Source organism: Falco peregrinus, chromosome 4, assembly GCF_023634155.1.
Source record: "Falco peregrinus isolate bFalPer1 chromosome 4, bFalPer1.pri, whole genome shotgun sequence".
Classification (NCBI taxonomy): domain Eukaryota; kingdom Metazoa; phylum Chordata; class Aves; order Falconiformes; family Falconidae; genus Falco; species Falco peregrinus.
Window position 1 is genome coordinate 103,293,765 of NC_073724.1, and position 23,133 is coordinate 103,316,897.

Genomic DNA, 23,133 nt, shown 5'->3' on the forward strand with positions numbered 1-23,133 from the left:
ATAGAGTTGTTCCTTTAGTTCAACTAGTAGATAGAAATTTCTCTAACTAGCACATGAATAAAATCGCTTCAGTTTCCATCATCAGCTCAGCATTTCAACCATTCTCAGACTAACACAACAATGTAAAAACCTCTGTGAAAAAGCTTTTATTTTTGGCAGTATTAAAGTAAAGCAGGAGCTTGGTCTCCAGTCCCAGCAGTACAGAAAACTGGTAAATTAAACCAAATTACCGTATGGACATGGTTGCTTCTTGTGTTCTGGTACAATAGGCTTCTTCCTAAGAAAATTGTCCAGACTTGGACCATGGCGGCCAAGAGGATCATCAGGAGGCATAAATCTATAGAGCATAAAACAAACAAAAAAAAAGTATTATGGAAGCAAATGAGCCTCTTCATATTCCTCATGCAATGAGCAAGAACCTCATGACTGTGTTCTACACCATAACCTGCCATGCTGACATTTTTGAGCCCGAGTAGTTTGAGAGCTGTTTTGAAAGGCCACCTTTCTGCTGCAGGTACTGCCCGAGAGATGAGTCATAGAAATAGACTGTGTGGACACCCCTAGTCTGCTTCAGACACCTTTACTCGAGCTCAGCTGACCACTCTGTGGCAAAGCAGAGCTACACACCACCAATTCCTAAATCAAAGTAAGGGCAGCAATTTCTCAAAACGCCACAACTAACTTTGCAAAATCATGATTGTCTGGGACTTTTGCATCAGTATTTAGGCACTCAAATACAAGTGTCTGCTTGGCAGAGTACTAAGTCTTTCCCAATAAAAGAAGCCACTAATAGTAATTGCAGTTGGTACGTATGCCAGGGTATGAAGATACTATGGATGGATCGAAGCAGACAGCTGAACCACAGACCTCTTGAGGTTCATTCTGGCATGGGTTTTCTATGACTCTAGGATTTTAGGGGTCTAACCACGGGCACTCAAAAATGCTGGTGGAGTATATAAAGAGAACTGGAATATTATACCATAGCATACATCAAATATACATTGGCATACACCAACACAGGAGAAAAAGAGCATAAAAAGATATAAAGATATTGTTACAAAAAAGCACTAGCAAAAACCAGAGTTTGAGTACTTTTAATTAGAAGACCAAATCTATGACTGACTATTCCTCCTGTTTTCCTACAGGTACCTAATGATTTGGGTGTAAGGTAAGAAATTCATGCAAGTGTTCAAACTGTCCTTTCCTCAATTATTTTAGTGGCATGTATAAAGAAAGAATGACTTACTTGTCATTAACAAATGAATACATCAGCAAGCGTTCATCTATGAACTTCTTCCATTCAGGCTTTTCATTGGCTAGATCCCTGTAGTTATCATTAGAAACAATAATGCCATCTGACTCAAAGGCCAACTTCACTATGAATCGGTCATCATAGCACACCACCCTTCTCCCTTGCACTCGGCGGGATGGTGTGAACACAAGAATCTTCTCCTTTTCTAATTTACGCAAGATTTCTTGATCTACAAGGAACAAGAATTGAAAGTTAAAAAAGAAAAAGACAGAAAAGAAAAAGACAAAAAAGACAGAAAAGAAAAAGATGTTTGTTTAATCTCCAAATACATTAGATTTGATGAAGAAAATCCAAGCATATAGGACTAAACATATCTTAAATGGTTACAGTCCAGCAGAAAGCATTTGATGAAGTCACAGTCAGCAGTCAACTAGCAATACTTTTTAAAAAAAAACCCACAAACAAAACAAAACCTCCTGCTCCACACCATTTCTCTAAGACTAACACAGGAGACCTTGTTCACGTTGCTGTGGTTCAAAAGAAACACTACTTATCAAAATGTCTATGAAAAAAACTCCTCCAGTTGAAAGGGTGGTTTTAAACATTAATGAATGTTTCGGTCTAGGAGGGCTACACCCAAGTATAGTCAAGGGTTTCCTGTAACTGAGCTCCTTGGTAAAAACAGACCTCTTCCATCTCTTTGTGGTACCCAGCAAGAACTGAAATAATTTCGGTAGCTCATGTTAATGGAACCATCTCATTAAAGTCTCTGGCTACAAAGGGAAGGTACTGTTAGTACCCACAAGGACCAGAAAACCCGTGTTCTATACAAACACTCAGGCTCTTCACAAACATTAACAGCACCCCCAAAAAGACCTCTGATGTCATCCTATAACCAAGAGCAAATGTGGTTTTGGTGTTCTTTTACCTACAGTAATAGTTCAGAATGTATCTTTCCTTGAAAAGTTTACAAATTTATATATAAGGTCTCATCAAATCCGAACAGATTTTTCTTTAATCCGGCTAAGTAAGCACTTAATGTTCTATGTAATTCCTTCTTGTCCTACACAGTCTACCAATCACCTATCCAAAAGCATTTTCTCTTTCTCTGTGTGGAAACTGGACATCTCAAAGAGCTTTGAAAGATGCGCTCAGGCTACTAAGGCGGTTGTACAGAGCACTGGGGCACATACCCCTTGTGTTGATTCTCCAAACTATCACTCTCCTCAGAGCAGACAAGCTATGGAAGAAAAATAAACAAAAAGCTAGGCAACATCTAGAATGGCGCAAGATTCTTGCACAAAGAATGAGTCATGGCTCTTAATAATGGTTGAGATCTCAAATAACTGTTTTGTAGCACAAGAAACTTGACAGGGAACATGTTCCATCTAGGAAAAAAAAAAAAAAAAAAAAAAGACTCCAACAAGAAGAAATACAGAATTAACATTACATATAAGCAATATACTTGATACAAACATTTATCTGCTTAATAGAAAAAGCACAAGATTTTACATGAAATCCAGCCTTCTGGTTCACCCCCTGTCTCCTGTCATATGGTAAATGATGAATAAGAGTGTGATGGAAGGTCATTTTTTTCCCCCACTAAAAAAGAATAAAAAAATCTGCCATGCGATGATTGGCAGGTAATAATAAGAAAGATGCAGCTGTTGTTTAGTCCAAGAAGCTTCTGATAGTCCAAGAATACTGACAGTCTAGAACCATTCTCATGTTAGTCATCTAAGACTTTTTCAAAATTCCAGGTGGCGGCGTATTTCAGGTGCATGTGTCTGGAAAGGGAGTGTCAGTGCAATATAATTCACCAGACTGGTAGCAAAGAGGCTCCCTGCATCCTGGTAAGAAAACTGAAGAACCTCTGCTTTACAGAAGATACTTGCTTTGATCTTCCCCCCATTTTCAGGGTCTGTGATGACCCGTGGCAAACAGATTCTTCATTGCTAGACACCTGGTCAATTCTAAGTCTTGCTACTTTCTTGAAACTCCTTTTGGGGCTTCTAGCCCTATCCACAGCTCTAGTAGATGTCACAATCTATATGTAAATAGCCAAATCTTTATTACTTAGCCAATGCTCTTCTCATACCTCAAATACTAGTACAGTGAAAGAGAATGGCATCAAGAGAAAGGCTTCACGCTGCCTGTGATGAGGGGACGATAACAACTTTCCAAACATTTTCCTGCATCAACATGATAGATTCTAGTAGCAACGAAGCAAATGAAATTAAGTGTTGTGAAGATCTTTCCAGATTTGAAAATGCACATGGTAATCAAAACATGTGTCCATATTATTTTACAAACTATAGCTACTACTCTCAAAAGCTTCCCCCCCTTTTAAAGGTAGCCATGTTAAAAAAAAAACCCAAACAAACAAAACAAAACACCAAACCAATATGCAAACAAAAAAAACCCCCCAAAACTCAATCCCCCCTCTCCCCTAAATTCTAGAGGTTTTTTTAACTCCAAATTCTCCTCTGCTTCAACTTTAGGGCACAGGGAGGATGACTCTCCAGCCTTCACACAGAATCAATTAGTCCAATCAAGAAATAAATAACTCTACACCAGATTCTTCTTCTAGATAAACACCTTCAGAATTAAATTTTTTGAAAGCTGTCTCACTTGTCCATAGTAATGATGCAAAGAGGAACTGTTTCCTCTCTGTCAGGATAATTCACATAACCCCAAGTGTGGCACTGACTCACCACAGCTGACCGGCAGAACCTGCTTACTGCAAGAAAGATCACCCAGAAAATCAGTAATTTCAAACCTCTTTGCTGCCAATACTACATGAATGTAATAGATTTTAAAAACAGCAATTAGATGCTTCAAGAAGTTAAGTAGCAACGTTAATGGAAAACTTATCAGGGAAACAGAAAAGGATGATGGGGAGAGGGCATCGCTTTGTCTGCTTCCCTCTGGAAGACCATAATGAAGTCATTACGCCAAATATACTTTCTATAATAGTGTTTTATTTCTAAAGATTTGTTAATCTGAGCAGTAGCACTCATACTGTGCAAAGCATCAAACCAACCAGCGAAGGTGGAACAGAGCTTACCTGTGATAAGCGCATCAGGTCTCGACTGTTCTTTCCTCCATGCTGGCACAAACACAGTAACATCCTTGTGGCCTCTTTCCAAAAACCAGTCTACTGCCAATTTGATTCCTCGACAAGAAAACACTTCTTTGTTCCCGTGGCTGAAACACACATTAAAATTCCTTATTATATGACTATAAACTGAGCACAGTAAAATGCAGTTCTCAAAGCTGTGCTCTTGGCTTCTAAAGGCAGCTGCGAGTCAGACTGAGCCTTGCCCAAACACTGCCATCACTTGCAAAATGGTGTGGGAGAGGGATACTAAATCTTCCAAACATCTTTAGCATCTGTACACAGATTCAACAAGAAAGGGAAAAAATCTAAGTAGGGAGTGTTAAATACCCTCATAACCCAACCAAAATTATGGGGTGTAACAGGCACCACAGAGACCTGATGAGGGAAAGCAGGAGGCCTGAAATACCAACATGAAAGAGTGCTGTGTGTTTAGGAACTGCTGCAGATGAGTACTGAGCACCAGTGTGCACGGCAGCAGGGGAAGAGACAGCAAATTCCCGCTGCAGGAGCTCTGTGAGGTCCCATCTGAACAAAGAGAGAAGGTCTCCAAGCCCAAGGGGATGGCAGGCACTCTGCAGGACAGATTAGGCAAACCAGAGAGACTGTCCAAAATCAACACAACAAAACTAAGAATTTGCTTAGTACTGCACTTCAGAAGGAGAAATACATTGCGTATTAAAAAAGCTGTGGAGAGGGTTTAAGCAGAAACTGATCAGACATAAAGCAAAACAAAAGATGTGCGTCTGTTGGGCAATTACTGTCTGAGGTAAAGCAAGAGACGCAATTATGTCATGTTTCACAGGCAGATGAGTCCTCAGCCAACTTCTACATCCAGTTTCGGGTATGATGGATTACAAAAGACACTGATGAACTGGAAAGAATCCAAAAGAAAGTGAACCAAAACCTATGGGGAAAGGCTGAAGGAAGTGCATTTAGTTCATCTGGAGAAAAAAGGCAGCCTGTAGAAGAAGAAAACAATCTTCAGTATACAGGTGGTAATTAAAAAAAGAGGACAGTGATCAACCATTGGGTGTCTAAGGAAAAGTTTTGGTAACAAAGGGCTGCAGGGTGACCTCCATGAGAAGAGGTCAGGGGCCACCCCATGCCCGGCATGCCCAGCTCTAGCCAGCTCCACAGCAGAGGAGAAAGGAATGAGGGAACATCAAGGCTAGAGAAGAAGGTGTTCCAGGAGGAGCAGGTACACCCCCACAGCAACCAGCAGCTGGTGGAGAACAGGAAAAGTGCAAGAAGGAAGGAGCAGCAGAGAAAAACTGTGCCATCCCGACCCCAACACCCCGCACTGCTCACTGCATCTCTGAAGGGACTGAGTGCCACTTGCAGCCATGACAAGGGACGGGTGTCTGGAGTGATGCTGTGGCAGGGAGGACAGGTGTTTGGAGCAAAGCAAGACTGGAGAAAGGCAAGATATTTTTTCCCCTAAGTATTTTAACGTTTGTCTTTTTTGTTATCCAATACCTGAATCAGTAATTAAGTATTTATGTTAATTGGTTATAAGTTAAGTTAAATTCCCCTAGCTGAGTGTTTGGCATGCAACAGTACTGGTGAACGATATCGCTGTTATCTTGACCCATGAGTTTTCTTGCTCCTGTTCCTCCTGTTCTGCTGGTGAGGCAAGCTGCGGCTGACCCACCATAGTCCTACTGGGTAAGGACAGAAAAGTCTTTAACTAGAGTAAGGAACAGTTAAGCTATGTTAGAAAAAACTTTCTAACTGATCAATGGGACAGTCTGCCCATGGGTTTTGGGACCTCCTCACCAGACACTTTGCAAAACAAGTCAGATGGCTCCTCTGGGACAGTCTGGGTTCTCCATGCACAGGAGACCACCAACTCTTGCAAGGTCTCTCGCAACCCTACAGCTCTGTGTAGCGGAAGAAACAACAGCAGCATGGCAGCAAGCCATTACCTGTCACTTGTTGTATATAGCAGGTATGCCACAATCTGCTTTCCAGAAAAGTAAAAGACAATTCTTTCACTGTGGAGTGATTTGTGAAGGGAACAATATGATAATGGATATTCATGGGGATCCTCCTACTTAACTAACATGCTTTTGAGGCAAATAAAACCACCAGAAATTTATTAAAAACTTTTTTTTTTTCATTCAGTAGGACCATTTTAAAGTACCTACTATTTCCAGCTTTCTAAAACATAGCACTGTTTTATGGTCCTTTGTATTTTGAGGGAGTTTGAGTAATTGTGCAATGGATGAAGTGCCACAGTAAAAGTGAGAAAAGTTTTGGAACAATGTCCAGATTCCAGAAGCCTGCAAAGGGGGTGGTGTAAGCCTTCACCTGTGTCTAGGTGTCAAGAGAGAATGAGTCATGGCTAATACCTCTCACAAAGCATCATCCTCAGAGGCTGTGTTGAAGGTCACAGGCCCCTAACAAAAGAAAATGAGGAAAAAAAGGAAAAAGCGAGGGGGGGGGGGGGGGGGAAGAGGGAAAAAAAGAAGAAAAAGAAAAGGGGGAAATGAGCCCACTACTATCATCTGGATTTAAGTGAGGAACTGTACTACTGCTTCTAATGGTGCTGGAGACAGGACCTGGAAACAATCATATACTAAAGATATTGCAATTGTTGCTGGCCATGATAACCAAAGTTTGTAGATTTCAGCACACATGAGGTACTCCAAGGATAGCTTAAGTCCATCCTCTGTGCCTATAGGGCTATATTAGGAACACTGTCAGGAGAAAGACATCTATGTATTTCAATATGCTATTTAGCTATGGTTATAGGCCTCTGCAATAATACATTCCCTGTTTTGTTCGATAATATGTAATACACTATTACATTGTAATAACACCATAATAATAAAACACATAGCAGTATTTTTTCCAGGCTTTGTTTTACACAATTTTTCTTGTGCTTGTTTGGCTGAAAAAGCAGTATCTTTGTGGATTTCATAACTTCCCAGCAATGGGAACTGAAACCACACACCGATATCTCACACTAAAATGCACACATGCATAGAAGAAAAGCCCAACAGCATTTCCAGCCGTGGCAAGTCTAATTACATCTCCCTGTAACAACAAAAAACCAGGACTCCTGGTGTGCATTTAGGACCCTGTGGGCAGCCATGAGGCCTCCTTTGCAAAGCCTGATACAAGAAGTTACTGTTCATGCTATCAGCAGGTCACGTGCAGCCATATTGCAATCCCTTTCAAAACAATCGGGAAGGGTTGTTTCAGCTACTAAATTCCACTGAAATCACTGTAGTGTTATTACTCTAAACAATCTCCATGGTTTCAAATGGATAACACCACTTCTCACTCCTGACAGCGAACAAGCGTTTTGTTAAGACATTTTAATAACAGTATGTTTCTTCCCCTAAGTCTGAGAAATCATTTCTGGAATGAAATCCTGGCCTCTCTGAAAGAAATGGATGTTCCTGCCTATCTCTTTCCATCAGGTTGGAATTCAAGTCACACTTTGAAAGGCAGAGGGAAGACCAGGCAGTTCAGCTCCTTAGTTTGCTCTTGCCTAATACAGACTATTAAAGTTCTTTCATCCAGAACATAAATTTTAAATATATTTAAACTCTACAAAACAGAAATCGGAAATGCATTACAATGCATACTAGCTTTTCTGCATTGCTGAGCAAGTGGATTTACAGCTCGTATAAATCTTCACTTTTTTTCCGCTCCTTTTCAGACACATGCCTAAGCTTCTATCTGAGTGGATACAAATTACAAGAAATTTAAATGACTAGTGAGAAAGTCTGTGAAAAAGATGTGCAATTAAAATTTGTTCTTTTCTTCTGTTTTGTTGTCATGCAGATTGGATGCTCTCCTTTTTGTGATCTTTGTGCTTTATCAGCTTTATGATACATCATATGGTGAAAAGACTGAAATCATGCTGCTGCTTCTGACTTTCTTCCCCTCTGATTAGTTGTAAAAAAGAGGGTAACTGTTTGTATTTCTTTGTCAAGAAACTTTCTTTTAAAAATCTCTTCCCAATTATCAGAAGTATGTGAAAGCTCAGAGCAGTCAGGATGACAGCTGTAGCCCTGGGTGAGACATTGTATACTGCTTTGGTTCTGCTTGCTGACTATGTTTAATCTACAGTCCTTTAGTTGAAGGAAAATAAAGTATATTCCTTAACAAGTACCTATTTCTCTTTTATACCATGCATGAACGATCCTTTTAATCACCACTTTAATATTAGGCCTGTTGATAGCTGTGGTTTTATTTTTAAATGAATGAAAAAGAAAAAAAAAAAAAGGCAGTATAACACTTCCTGAGCAAAAAAAAATCAATCAAGAATTTTCTAGGCTAGGACAGTTAGCAGAAAGTGATAAAACATCTGATGAGAACATTTTCATTTTCTGTTACCTTCCTAGCCCCCAAACTAGATTTTCAACTGACTGTCTTGAAAAGAGTTGCTGTACACACTCCTAAAACACTGACTACATACAATCGTTGCAAGACTTCTGGCATGCTCTAATGCAATACTCAAACCAACACAGAGCACTACAGAAAACACACACAGTGATGACAATACACATTATTAGCTGACATCTACAGTGTGTGTTGCGATACACATACAGGTTTTTATACATATATAAACTGAAAACTGGACGCATCAAGGTACTTCCCACGTAAAAGTATATTGATTGAAAGCAAGAACAGAACTAAACCACAGATCTGCTTGGTAAATTTAGAGTTACAAAACAATTTTCTTCTATCATGTCATAGGAGGAAAACAGTGTTCAGTCCAAAGCATAGAAAGATAAGAATTTCCACCCTGTATCATATTAGTGACTCATTAGCCTGGCAGCCTGATTTTGTCACTAGTCTCATCGCTTGTTTGGTTTTTTTTTATTTGTTTAAAGCTCTATTAATTTCCTAATCACAGAAACAATTTGTCCCAAAGTATTTCTCAGTAACCTGGGCCTTCTATCAGTCCTGTATTTCTTCCTTTTATATATATATATATATATATATACACATGTATGTATATTTTGGTGCTGACACAAAGACGATGAAACAGTTCCCAAACATTTTTTTTTCCATTAGCCCATGACAAATTACTCCAGTGCTTTGTGGTCTTTGAAGGAAGAAGTTCCTTGGAAACTATAATATCTTTCAAAACATCTTTTGCCTGTAGGACTTCCAGTGCTGGGGCACTCTGTGGACTACGGCAAGTGCAAGTCACCAGACACACACTCAGCAGTCAAGAGGTCAAAAACAGGCAAAGAGAAGTTACACTCAAAGCTGCCAGTGATTAGCTCCTATCCACATCACTGTTACTTGCTGGAAAAATATTTTTATCTATTCCTTAAAGTGATTTCTCAAAATAATCTCAGAAACTAGGCAGCCGGTGCCACTGAAAGACAGATGTCTGAATCAAGGTGCCCAGATACAATCATGCCTACCAAGTGCAACAACACACAACCTGAGAAGAGGCTAATGCAGCTAAACTGTTTGTTAAAATACATATGCCATTAAATTGCCATATGAAAACTACGTATGGCATAGATAAGACAACCAAACCATCTTTTGGTTGACAGTTGTGCAAAAACTTGTATGCAGACCGGGTATCCGCAAACCTTTTACTATGGCCAAATGACCTGCCTCATGGTTAACGCACTGGGACAAGACTCAGCTGCCTGCCCAGAAATGTCTAACGCTGGTTAGGCACCTTCGAGTATCTCGCACCTCCTCCAGCTGAATGCCACTCCTGAATGGCACTGTGGTCTCTGTCACATCTGCCAGGCCTGGCCGTTTCTGATGCCACCAAGCACCTAAAACATCTGCAGCTGGAGGGATGGCTGGGCATGAAAGCTGTAAGAAACTTGTAAAGCACCTGTCTTTGTGTGCCAACTTTTAACTAAACATTTAACTAAAAAACAACCCCCCCAAAATCAGCATCTACCTCTTACAAATAAAAATTAAGTATGCAATGGTTATCTCGTATGGTGTTTTCCCTTGTGCAATGAAGTACCAACAAGCATCATTGAAATATACAGGTCAAGGTTTTCCAAAAGGGGAAACTGAAGTGCATCACCTCTGTGGCCTGGGGATCCTAAGGGTGACATTTGCAGAAGAATCTAATTGCTCAAAACAAGGTTAATTGATTTCAACCTGCAAACCCAGATGACACATGATCAAAATACTTCAGTTCTTCTGTCTATGTAATTCTGAAAGCGGTTGTCTTAATAGTTATAATACAGCAAGTAAAATACCTGATTATTTGCTTATCAGTGTCATCTTCATGTTGCACTCTCTGTAAGCACAGCAGACTTCTTTTTTGCCTACATGTTTTCAACAAAGTTTTGTATACATCTAAAATTTAGAACCCATTCTTTTCACTGTTAGCAAAGTCTGAAGGCACCCAGGGTAGCCAGGGAAAACTAACAAATATGGAACAAAAGCAAATGAATAAAATAGTTAAACAGCTAAAGTTTTCCCCTTGTCTTTGTGACTAACAACTCTGTTCCTCATTCCTTACTTCTTGGTGGCAAAAGACTGACTTTGATTCCAGCAAACAGAAGTATCACAACAATAACCAGTTTTAGGCAATTTTCAGCAACCCAACTTTGAAAAGGACAAGCAAAGGAAAAGGACTGTACAAATACGCTGCAGTGCGTTTCTCTCTTCAGAATGACTTCCCTCTTTCTCAACCTCAGCAGTGAATGGAAGTCTTAAGACAAAGGGCCAAAAGAGAACCTCAAAACCTTGCCTCTGCTGCCTTGTGGAGAAATCGGACCTTCTCCCCTCCATCTCAAACTGCAGTGGCTCAGCTGAGGAAGCTGGGAATGCATGAAGAGCAGGTCCAAGAACACACTGGAGAACAGACAGATGTAGGGATGAAAGTTGACAATTTGCTGTTTCTGGATGGGCAGAGATCACCTTTTGCCCACCTCAGTGATGTTACGAGAAAATTTAGGATAGCTTAAATCATCACACAGGGATACAGAACCACTATTGACTGAAATGTGTTACCTGTCTAGTATCTGTGTCATGCAGTTTACACTAGATAAGGTCCTGAATGCATTTTTATGTCAACAGACAAATGCCTTTCTCACTCACGTGGACTAAGGTTCTAAATGAAGATTTTTGCATTACAACATCATTACCTACGTGCAAGAAACCCCCAGCCTTATGAAGAAGGGTTAGAGCTACACAGTTCTCTGGAAAGCCAACATAGGTACAGCACGACTGAATCCCAGGTCCTATCCCTTAGTCCAGCCTCACTCTCAGCTGTGGGAAGTGTCTATCAAGAGCTTCACAGCTGCCTTAGGGAATTATCTAATTTGCTGTTCAGCTCATATTTTAAGTTTACACACACACACACATATGCATGCACAGGAAAATCAGTCTCATCTGTAAAAGCGTTCTCACAATAGATTTTGTGTGTGTTAGGCTTAAACATGTAGTCATCTTTGCTCTTCTGGAAAAGGATTAAGTCAACACCATGAAACCTAGAAGAGCAAAAGAACAAGATCAGATTTGAAGTATCCCACAGAAACTAAATAGCAATTCTTCAAATCATACCCTACAAAAGCCACCTTTCTCCTATCCAGTTGAAAAACAGGGTTTGCTTGGTTTTAAAACTTGAACAAATTCATATTCTTCAACCAATATCAAAGCTTTACACTTGAAGTACACAAGATACATATGATCAATCACTTTCAGCAATGCCATTTTAAAGTACAAGGAAAGCTTACCAAGCATTACCAAATGGCAGAAAAAATGAGAGTTGTTTTGCTTTGGGTTTTTGGGGGGTTTTTTTGGTGGTTTTAACTACAATTTGCTAAAGCAGCTTGTCTGGAACAGTAATCACCAGACCAGACCAGTATACATGCTGGCTAGAGTAAACTACTCCAGTCCAAGCCTCGTTTTGTTCTGCCCTCAAGGAACTCACAAATCCACCCATCATCAGTTGACTAGATGCACCAGATACACAAACATGAACATCCAGTCACATAATCAGACACATCCTTCCTCCTTTGTGTCAGACTTAGCCTAGCTGTTCTCCCAACCACAAAAACACTGGGTTTCGTTTACAGGTCTAATGGAAAAATAACCCTTTCTGACTTCCCCCCCCCCCCCCCCCCCCCCCCAAGATTAGGAAGCTGAATCAACTCCTTTTGCAGCTGTGCAGCCACTAGATGACATGCAGGTAGGAAAGCATCCCTGGCAGCGAGATAGATGTGTGGCTGAGAGTAAGTCACTCTGTCACTCAGATGTTTTGTGAAACCACATCCTTAATTAGTCATGCAATGGAAAGACAGGGCACCATTCAGTGTTTGATCCTTCCAGAGAAGGACAGCTGTCTCATCCTACTTGTAATATTGGACATCACTCACCTCAACCTTCTCCACAAAACTTCTGCCTGCCCCCCCCCCCATCAAATACATCCTTTAAAGGAAAATTAGCAGTTATTATCTAGAATAATTCCAACAGTAAATGGTATCATCAAGTAAGTGCATTACAGCAACATGGGAGTAAGAATACAGATCACAGTCTACCCATTTCTGCGAGAATATGAGAGCTCCCAAGAATATCCCTGAAAAGACTATCTACAGTCTTGCTTAGGGAATAGGCGCGTATCCCTTTAGCAACTCCAAAGTGAACTCACTGGTCACAGCTTAGAAATGCAAAGAGGAAAGAAAAGGATGGACTGGGCCAATATAGGTTAGTTAGTTGTAATTTAGATATTTAGACACAGAAATCTGAACAAGATTGCCTAAACTGCAGGTGAATTCCTGTGTCTCTCCCACTGCTTTGACCACTGTTCTGAAATCTTTCCTTTTAAGTATTTAAAGTGCTTATTTACTATTACCTATTTTCTTGAAGGGGAAAGGACAGATCCTGTCAGTGAACAACTGGTTGCACAGCTGGCATCAGCAATAGGGGCTCATCTTTTGCAAACGTGGGAACAGCTTTGGCAACCAAGGACTGATTTCTAGGAAAAGGTGGGATCCACTTGACCAAGCAGAACAAAAGCATCTTTGCCAACAGGCTGGCCAACACAGCAAGGCGTGAGCAATCCAGGAGGTTTCTGGAGTGCATTGATGGTAACTTCTTTTAACATGGGTAAGGACCCAGCATACTGAGGACCCAACGAGGGAACCTGCTGGACCTCGTACTTACAAACAAGGAAGAACTGGTCAGAGATGTGAAGGTTAGGGTCAGGGTCACAGGCAGCCTGGGCTGCTGACCACGAGTGGTGGAATTTGGGAAGTGAAGAAGGAGCAAGGCAAAAAGCAGGATCACAACCCCAGACTTCAAGAGAGCAGATATTGGCCTGTTCAGGAGAATCCTGTGTGACATGACCCTGGAGAGAAGAGGGGCACAGGAGAGCTGGCTGATTTTCAAGGATCACCTCCACCCAGGTTGGTCCACCCTGATGTGCAAGAAGTTGGGCAGAAGTGACAGGATAAGACTTTCCTTCAGCAAAGGTTAGGGAACACTGAAATGGGACAATCCCAAGCTGCTGGGTGTCGATGGAATGCACTCAAGGGTGTTGAGGTAGTTGGCTAATGTCATTGCAAGGGCAATCCTGGTAACCTTTGAAAGGCAGTGGTGACTGGGTATGTTCCTAAGGGCTAAAAGAGAGCAAATACCCCTTCTGTCTTCAAGGGAGGCAAGGACGATAATTCAGGAACCTACAGGCTGGTCAGCCTCATCTTGATCCCTGTAAATGTGATGAAGCAAATGGTCCTGGAAGCCCTTTCCCAACAAATTATGTAAATTGGGTGATTTGGAACAGTCAGTTCCAAATCCAACAGTCATGGATTTATGAAGGGAAAATACAACTGACCAACCTCATAGCCTCCTAATACTCTCTATTGTGGCTTTAACAAGTCTTTTGACACTGTCTCTTACAACATCCTCACTGACAAACTAATGACATATGGGCAAAATAAGGAGACAGAGAGGCGGACTGAATTCTGGCTGAACTGCTGCACTCAAAAAGGATTGTCAGTGACATAAGGTCCACCTGGAAGCCAGTCAGTATTGCTGTACCTCAGGGATGGCTACTGGGCCAAGCATTGCTTAACATCTTCATTAATGACTTAGATAACAGGACAGAGTACACCCTCAGCAAGTTTGCAGAGCACCCAAAGCTGGGAGGAGTACACCAGGTGGGTGTATCGAGATTCAGAGGGATCCCAGCAGCATAGAGAAATGGGCCAACAGGCACCCTCCAGCAAGTTCAACAGAGCGAAATGCCAATCCTGCACCTGGGGAGGACTATCACCAGGCATCTGTACAGGCTGGGGGCCAACCCACTGAAGGCAATTCTGAAGAGAAGGTTCTTGGGCTTCTGGTGAACACGAAGCTGACCATGAGCCAGAAAGGTGCATTTGCAGCAGAGAAGGTCAACAGCCTCCTGGGCTGCATTGGGAAAAGTGTTGCCAGTAGGTCAAAGGAGCTGATCCTTCCCCTCTGCTCAGCCTTGGACACATCTGGAGAGCTGGGTTCAGTTCTAGGCTCCCCACTGTAAGACAGGCATGGGCAATACAGAAGAGAATCCACTGAAGGACAACAAAATTATCAAGGGACTGGAGCACCTGTCACACAAGGTGGGGCCGAGAGAGCTGGGACTGGAGAAGAGAAGGTTCAGGGGGATCTTATTCATGTGTATAAATATCCATTGTGAGGGAATAAAGAGGACAGAAACTGACTTGTCATTGGTGTCCAGTGATAGGACAAGATGCAATGGGCACAAACTGGAATATAAGAAATGTCATCTAAACAGAAAAAAAATAAAACTTTCTTACAGTGAGGGCATTCAAACACTGGCCCAGAGAATATGTCGGGTCTCCATCCGTGGAGACATTCAAAACCCAACTTGACATGGCCTTGAATTGACACTCCTCTGTGCAGGGGATTGGACTAGAAGATCTCCAGAGGTCCCTTCCAAACGGAATGATTCTGTGATTAAATTTGGCAGAAAACACATGAAGAACTGTTAATCTGATTCTTGGGTACAGAAAGACTGTTATATTAATAGATTTAATCTAAGGCCCTGTAGCATGCTTCCCCATTTGGCTCATTTTCTGTAGGTGGTCAAGAAAGCAAATTGAGCATAGGGAGGCAGCTCCTAAATATTTATGCTAATAGCTGAATAAACATTAAGGAAAAGTGACTGATCTGGAGCTACTTCTGGAATGTGCTCAGTGCAGTTTGTGGGAGAAGTTGAACCTAAGTCCACCCACCAAGTCTGAGCTGTGCTAACTAGCTAACACTTACACAACTGTTTCAGATTTACGTGAAATACAATCCAAACCCATTTTAGAAGTCTCTGGATAGCTTCTTGTTTGAGTACCAGAATAGTGTTTGTTCAAATAGACATACTTCCTTTACAGGTCAAGTTGAACAAAAAGATTAGGAATGACACATCAGGTAGAAGGAACTCACAGGAATACCCCATTAACAAAGTAGTAATATCCTTGCTTTATGAGCTAACACATTTACTTAAACAAAACCTATCATTTTGGCGTAAATAAGAGCTGTATTTGAAATTAGTTTTAAAGAGACTCATTTAAAGGTAACTGACTTGATTAGGAGCTAAAAAACCTAGGCCTTTAGCCCAGAAATGTCTTGCATGAACTTTTATTACTAAGCTAATGAAAACCACATCAAGCTGTCAGAAAACTAAAATTGACCTTCTCAACCATGGTGCTAGTAATCAGATAATCCTTATGAATTACCCAATTAGTTACTAATCAATTTGTCACTTAATCATTTACAGAGCCACAAACCCCCCATCTCTCAGCATGTGCCTGCCATTTCCTTCTCTCTCTCTCATCACTGATGAAGCGTGAACCCCTCACCTCCCCACAGACAAGTTTCTTGCTGTGCACCTAGATGACTGGGGTCAGGATGAGTGAATGCTGTAGGTAAATGTATATCTATGGGCATTTAAAGTGAAAATCTAAAGCACAGTAACCTCAGGAACTGATGGCAATAAAACCTAACTCCAAATCTGATAACCAAGACCAATTTTACAGACAGAGTAGTTATTATAAAATAGCCTACCAAAAAGTATCCCTTAAACCACTTAATTCTAAATCGCTGTTTCATAACCCTGGAGAATCTTACATTTGCTTTAACCTCCTGTATCTAACTGGATACAGCGATTACCCATAGCAATGGTGCCTACCAAAAATGAATTAAACACTAGATCGGCAATGGGAAAGAGATTTGATAGCTGCCTACAAGAGGAGACTGACATTAACCTATAGTTGTTCTAACAGTGAGTACAAATCACTGAACTCTTACAGACCTCTAGTCTGATTAAAAGATTGCCGTACTGTGTGGTTGATGAAGATGCTTGCAAGGGAACCAGCATACAGTCTTCAGCAATTATACCAAACAGCAGTGCTTGAACAGGACACAATCTTTTGGTTTTCACCTAAACATAAAAGCAAAAGCTTCATGATCACATACCTCATTGCAACATTGCTGCCATCAATAACTATTGGCCTCAGGTTGTCACCATCCTCCGTCACATCCTCCTGCAGTGGAGATTCTGACCTCTGAGACTCTATGGAAGACGCTTCACGCATTACACTAGTGTTAGCATTAGTTACAGTCTGATCAGTCTCAGTTTTATTCCCAAGTTTGACAAGTTCTCCCAAAATATCATTTATTAAAGCATCAGTACCAAGTTTATTTAGTACAAGTTGAACCTGCTCTTCAGAGTAACCCAACTTAAGTGCAAACTCCAGTTTGGTTTGATATTCTTTCACCACATCAGGGGGCTTTTTTACTTCCTTAGGTACTATCTGAGCCTCTTCTATCCTAAAGTCTTGCAAGATTTCATTTCGTTTTAGTATGTGAGGCTCTAAGCAAGGAGACCGGCACAGCTGTCGGTGAGTCTTAGGCAGTAAATGCGATTCTGATGCAGAATTATTCAGTCTCTCTGAATCATTGTCAGAATTTGTGCTTTCTTCAGAGTCACAACTAGAGCTTCCAGAAGTCTCTTCAGATACCTCTTTGTCTACATCTTCTTTCCTAGAATTAACCTTATCCATCGTTGGCTTCTCTGCCATTGACCAAGGTTCAATTGCATTTATTTGTGTGCCAGTGCTCCCCACATAAAGGTGGCCTAAGTCATGCCCCAGATGATCCTTCAAGCCCATGAAGCTGCTGCATGTACTTGACTCCACTTTGTTGTTTTTCTTGTATTCTTGAATATAAAGTGTTCCGTATTCCTAAAGAAAGAACAAAAATGTTGCAACTGGTTATACATATTATTTGTTTTCTATTTTCTTGCTGCTTCCTCAGAACTGCATTTATTCTCCCCCCGGAGAGAAAAAGGACTTTTTTGTTGGGTTTTTTTTAAACACTGAAAACTTTTTTTGGGCAAAACTTTTCCTAAGGAACACCCATAACTAAGCAGATAAACCACTAATCATCTCTTTTTGGAGTGTATAAAATGCTTTTACTTAAGAATTTCTAAAAACGGGTTTATGAAAGAGTAGAAACCACACTGCAAGTATACCTACTGTAATGCAGAGACAGCTGTCAATATTTAAAGGAATAGAGATATTTCTTCTAGCTTAAGACAGTATTGTGACAATAAAAAAAAACAACCAACCCAAAACAGGTGTAAAATACAAGTGCTAGGAAAGCTTTTTAAACTAAATACTTTAAACTCTCCGTTGAATAGAAAGAAATTAGCATAATACTAGATTATCTGGCTTATTATGCAAATATAAGACATCATAACACAAAATGAATTAGTAACAGAAAACATGATTCAGTAAAAACTTATTGGCCCTAAGACACACCATCAGTTCAACTGAATACACTCAAACTATTTCTGAATTCCCTTTTACAGTGATAGTTAAGTCAAGAAAGACTAATTGCTCTCAACAGAGTGCTGCATTACTAACACACACAGCATTTAGAGACACGGATTGATCTCACAGCCAATAAAGCCAATGGACGTCTTTGCACTGATTGCAACAGACCATTCATCAAGCCAACGAGGCAATAAAATTAAAAGCTGATTTCAACCCTTGGACTAACGCAAACCTTTTCCTGAATCAAAGCTATATATAGATAGAAGCAACATAGGAAGAACAGAAGAAGAAATGCTGCTGTTTTCTGGACTTCATACAGTTGCCACATAGGTTTTTCTGGACAAATTTTGCATAACAGTACTTAGAACTTAACTACCCATTTCAACACCAGGATTACTTCCACAATCTACGTTTAAAGGCAAGATTGCTACCTCCTTCACTTATTTTATTCTTTTAAACAGGAATCTTTGCTAACTGCTTCAATAAAGTAAAAGATAAATTATTTCTCACCGATAAAAATGGACCATATGGACCAATTGTACTCAAGGTTACCATGAAAAAGAAGAATTTACATTAAGGGAAGACTATGAAACAAAGAGTTCTTTCACACTTCCATCTTGCAAGGCAGAACATAAAAGCCAGATACAGAGGCAAAGGACTTCACTTGAACTTGACAGATACATTACAGACACAAATCTCATCAGGGAGGATACACTGAGAAAAAAAACATTACATCAAACAATCTCTTGATCTATACTAGCACAAATTACAGCTCTATCTCATGAGCAGCCAAAATCGTTGTCAGCAAATACATTAACTCTCCCATCCCCTTACAGGTTAGCATTTAAGAACGACCCAGCGTTTTTAGATTTAAGAACAACTCAGTGTTTTTAGAATATGGTATACTTTCCTCTTCTTGGGATAAAGATCTGAGAGTGCACACAAGAAAAATTCATCCAGTCTTAAGATTAGAGAGAATCAAGCAAAAAAATCCAATCCGTGGTTCAGTAAAAGCAGACTCTGTAGGCACTGAGAGGCAAGACATCACCACTGCTGTGGAGCTTTTTGGTTATGGGGCACAAAAACTTGCTTTACCTACGCATTTCTAGTTCAAATAAATAAATCTATCATCAGCATTTTCATGTCCAACACCTTAATCCAGGCAAGACTGACAGGAAGGAAAATACTCTACAGAGTTTTATTTAGATCTGATCTTGTTACAAGGCAGTAGGGCTGTAATTCTCAGGCAGCGTATCAATGAATATTACTCTCTCAACTCAAAAGCTTTAGGTTTTCAAGCAACGCCACAGATGAAACACAACGAGAATTTAGGAAATGAACCTTTTCACACTGTGATTTATTTACTAAGGTAATGCACTTGATAGCGCAGTGCTAGCAACAAATCACAAGGATAAAAAAAACAAACACTGTGGCCTTCACAGAACTGACACCAAAAAACAAAAAAGACAAAAAACCAACAAAAAAAACCCCAAACCAACAAAAACCCCACCACCACACCCACCCTCAAACAAGAAACCCCTATTGGAAGTGAGGCTGCTTAGCAACCAGCCTGTAGTTGCTAGGATGCGCTCCTTTAACATACCATCATGAATACTAGCACAGCCAAAGAATAATTTGGTATGAACAAAAGCCCATGAAAGAGAGTGGGACTGAAGTGCGTCTGGTTTCCCCTTGGAGAACAATGCAGCTGCCAAACCGATCTGGAAGCCCCGACATCATTGTTCCACCAAGCCCACAATCTGCTCTGACTCGAGGAAGTCTAGTTAATGGGCAACACTTTTAAGCTGGACTGAAAAGTTGAGCTGGCTCATGTACTGCCACCACAGCATACAGGGAGATAATGGGTCACTGCCTAAATCCGTGTACTGTGAAATGTCATTTTAGTATTGAACTAAAAGCAGAGGGAGGTTTTTTTCTGGGAGGGGGGAAGAGGAGATTGCATATTAACAACGTGGCATAAACAAAGCTTGAAGTGCATGCCTAGATCAGAAAGAGGATTATTTTTTTTTGGTAATATTAGTTAAAATAATACTTAAGTCATTCTCCAATCACTTCTTCCTTGAAGTTTAAGTGCTTTACAGCAGCTGCAATCGTAACACCCTCCAGTGGGATTCAAAGAAGTCAGCAGCATATGAACGTGTCTGAAGATCGGGCATTACATGAGACATACTTCAGACGATCTGCACATCAACTGCATATGAAAAATGACCATAAACTGAGCTTTGTCTGTTCTTGGGAATGTATACATAATCAGCCTCGCATCTATCTGCTTTAAGTCTCCTGCCAATCTCCATCTTGCTCCAATATGTAATTGGGTTTTTTTTTGCATAGAACTCTAGTCTAGTTTGTCAGAAACTATTTAAAGATTAGAGTAATAAGAGCAGCAGCTTTCAAATCTACACCAGATAACATACAGTCACCATACTTTTACTTTAAAAGGGTAGTTAAATTATGTTTACACTGTAAATCCAAAGCTAAAGATTTCTCTGGCTTCCTGCATAAGCAGTACACTATTCCTGGCATTTGGCTTAACCCCTGCATGCAAACTGCATTCATTTTCACACAAATTTTTACAATGTCTGTGAACTTTGTACACTGTATTTGTGGTCAGCAGCACCTCTCAGAAACACAACACTTTGGAGCTCCCAACATGATGTCCTTTATGAGATTCATTGATTAGAACCATGAAAATCAGATGTCACTGTTGAACGCTGCTTGAATTGATTATTTTATCTTGATTTGGTCAGTGAAGAGCAACATGCCAGTCAGCCTATTTGAATGAATTTGTATTCCAAATAAACACTAGCGTACCTATATATAGGACAGTGAAGCTCATGAAAACCTGAAAAGGTCACATTTATCCAAGGAGTAACATCAGCAAAGAACAACTCCTTGCACTCTTTATTTACAACAAACCCTCATTACACAATACGGTTTTAAAGTATGCTTACTGATACAATGCAATATAGCTAAGAAAAATATCCGCTATGAATTCTGACTCAACTGAGAACCAACCAAACAAAAAATCAGCCAAAAAATTCTTGTCAAGAAAGTATTCAGCTTTTGGTTACGCTCACCGCAGCTGAGTAACTGAATTTGTATTTATGAAAAGGTTATTAAAATGGGTAACGCCCAATTTGGACATACTACACCGTAGAGTTTTAAACTACAGCCTGTTTAAAGCTACAGTATCTCACACTATGTTCACTGTTAAAGGCCTAAAATACTGTACTACTGAGTCAAAGACATTTATCAAGTATAAATGTAATATAGATGAGCACTGTGCTACTACACTGTAGAAGTGTAATCTTTTCCCATTTCTTAGAAGTCACCACTGTTTTCCACTAACCATTAACAATAATCAGCCCATTATTTCACCTTCACACAAAACAGAAATATTTCTCAAAGGGATGTGGGCAAGTAGATCATCTAATCTTTCAATGTGTATCCAGAATACTTTCCACTTACAACTGAGCATAAGAAAAGCAATTAATGCAAATTTAATTCACAGAGGAAAATAACAAGGAGTAAAATAGTGTCATGTAGGCACAGTATAACAGAAATGGTGTATTCTCAAAAGACTGTCAAAAGTTTCTGAAGAGACATTCTACAGTGAAATAGCTGCGTGTTTTCACACAGGCAAGTCTTCTAAACACAAAATGGAAAATATTGAAATCACAGTTTGTTGAAACACTGTCATTACTTGTCACAAACAGAAGTGCAGAACTGATCAGAAAAAAAAATGAACGGATCTATTATCCAAATGATAAAGATACAGCAACAATGCAAATAAAATAATGAATATGTAATAAATACCTACTGCTGTAGTTTCTATGTATTTAATTACCATTGTATTTCAGTGAGTGCTGTTGTCTGCATCACTCTATCCAACAAAGGAAGGATGTCCCATTGAACAGATTGGTTAATGCTCTGGGGCAACAGATGTCTACTGGAACTGCAGGAGACCAGCAACTGGTGGCCTGCCCATCTTCTGAAAACTTTCAATAGACTCATGCATATGTTCACACAATAGAGCATGTGGTAGAAATGCAAACCTCTTTTTAACCCTTTTATATGCCCTCTTTCCCTCCCAACTGATATATGAAGGTCTTTGTTTTGGTTTTTTTTTTTCTTTACAGGATCCTTGGAACACAGGCTCATGGAGTACACAGTGTTTGTTCTTCAGCCTAACATTCGAACTCAAAACATAAAACAAAACAGATTAGAAAGTTTATAAAAATAGCCAGGCTAGATCTGACACACTCATGAATAGCTTTCAAAGCACAAAACCTTTGACTGGAACATGTCCCCATCTGACAGCATCTGAATGCTCTATCTTGCGCTACGGCATCTTCATATAGCCCACAATGGAGCTCTTCCTATTTTCACAAACACAGGAAATATCACCCATTGTATGGTATAATAGAAAAAGGTGTTTGTTTCTTTTTTTCTCTTAAAAGCTCTTTCTACCAGTCACAAATTAAAGTAAATAATACCTTATTTGCAAAAAAAAGGGTAAATACCTATAACTTAAAGTTGAAACCTCCCCCCCAGGGGGCTAGAGGAGAATTTGTTCTGTTGATGGCTACTGCCTACCATTTTCAAATTCTGGGAAACACACCATTACCGATGCTTTTGAAAGTTCCTTAATAGAATGCACTGGGTGAGATCATTGCTCTTTAATATACTTGGTCTTCAGACAAACTGTTTTTCTTTCCCGCTTTTTCCAAGAGACACCCAAAGTGTGCAAATCTCAGCCGATACATGCACCCACTAGCTATGCTGTCCAAACGCAAACTGATATGCTGAAACACCAGACAGGTGAAATGTCCCATTTCTGCAGAGAGAAGCCCATATACTTACGATAGCTGGAAAACACACAGACATTGGTTTCTTGTAGCTGTTCCAGAAGCAACTCCTTAACACGATTTCAGCTGCAGACTTCAGGCAAGCAA

At 40.2% G+C, this 23,133-nt stretch overlaps 1 protein-coding gene across 4 annotated transcripts in view; it reads right to left on the bottom strand.

The window, feature by feature from the left end:
• Positions 1–23,133, bottom strand: part of ZC3H12C (zinc finger CCCH-type containing 12C) — a 46,703-nt gene that overhangs the window by 7,459 nt on the left and 16,111 nt on the right. For all 4 annotated transcript variants that reach the window (XM_055802533.1, XM_055802532.1, XM_055802530.1 and 1 more), the window contains exons 2-5: positions 16,797–17,563; positions 4,320–4,459; positions 1,247–1,481; positions 231–337 (exon numbers count right to left, since the gene is read on the bottom strand). In XM_055802533.1, the coding sequence (XP_055658508.1) occupies positions 231–337; positions 1,247–1,481; positions 4,320–4,459; positions 16,797–17,491 (1,177 nt within the window). In that variant the 5' untranslated portion in view covers positions 17,492–17,563. The remainder of the gene's footprint in view (positions 1–230; positions 338–1,246; positions 1,482–4,319; positions 4,460–16,796; positions 17,564–23,133) is intronic.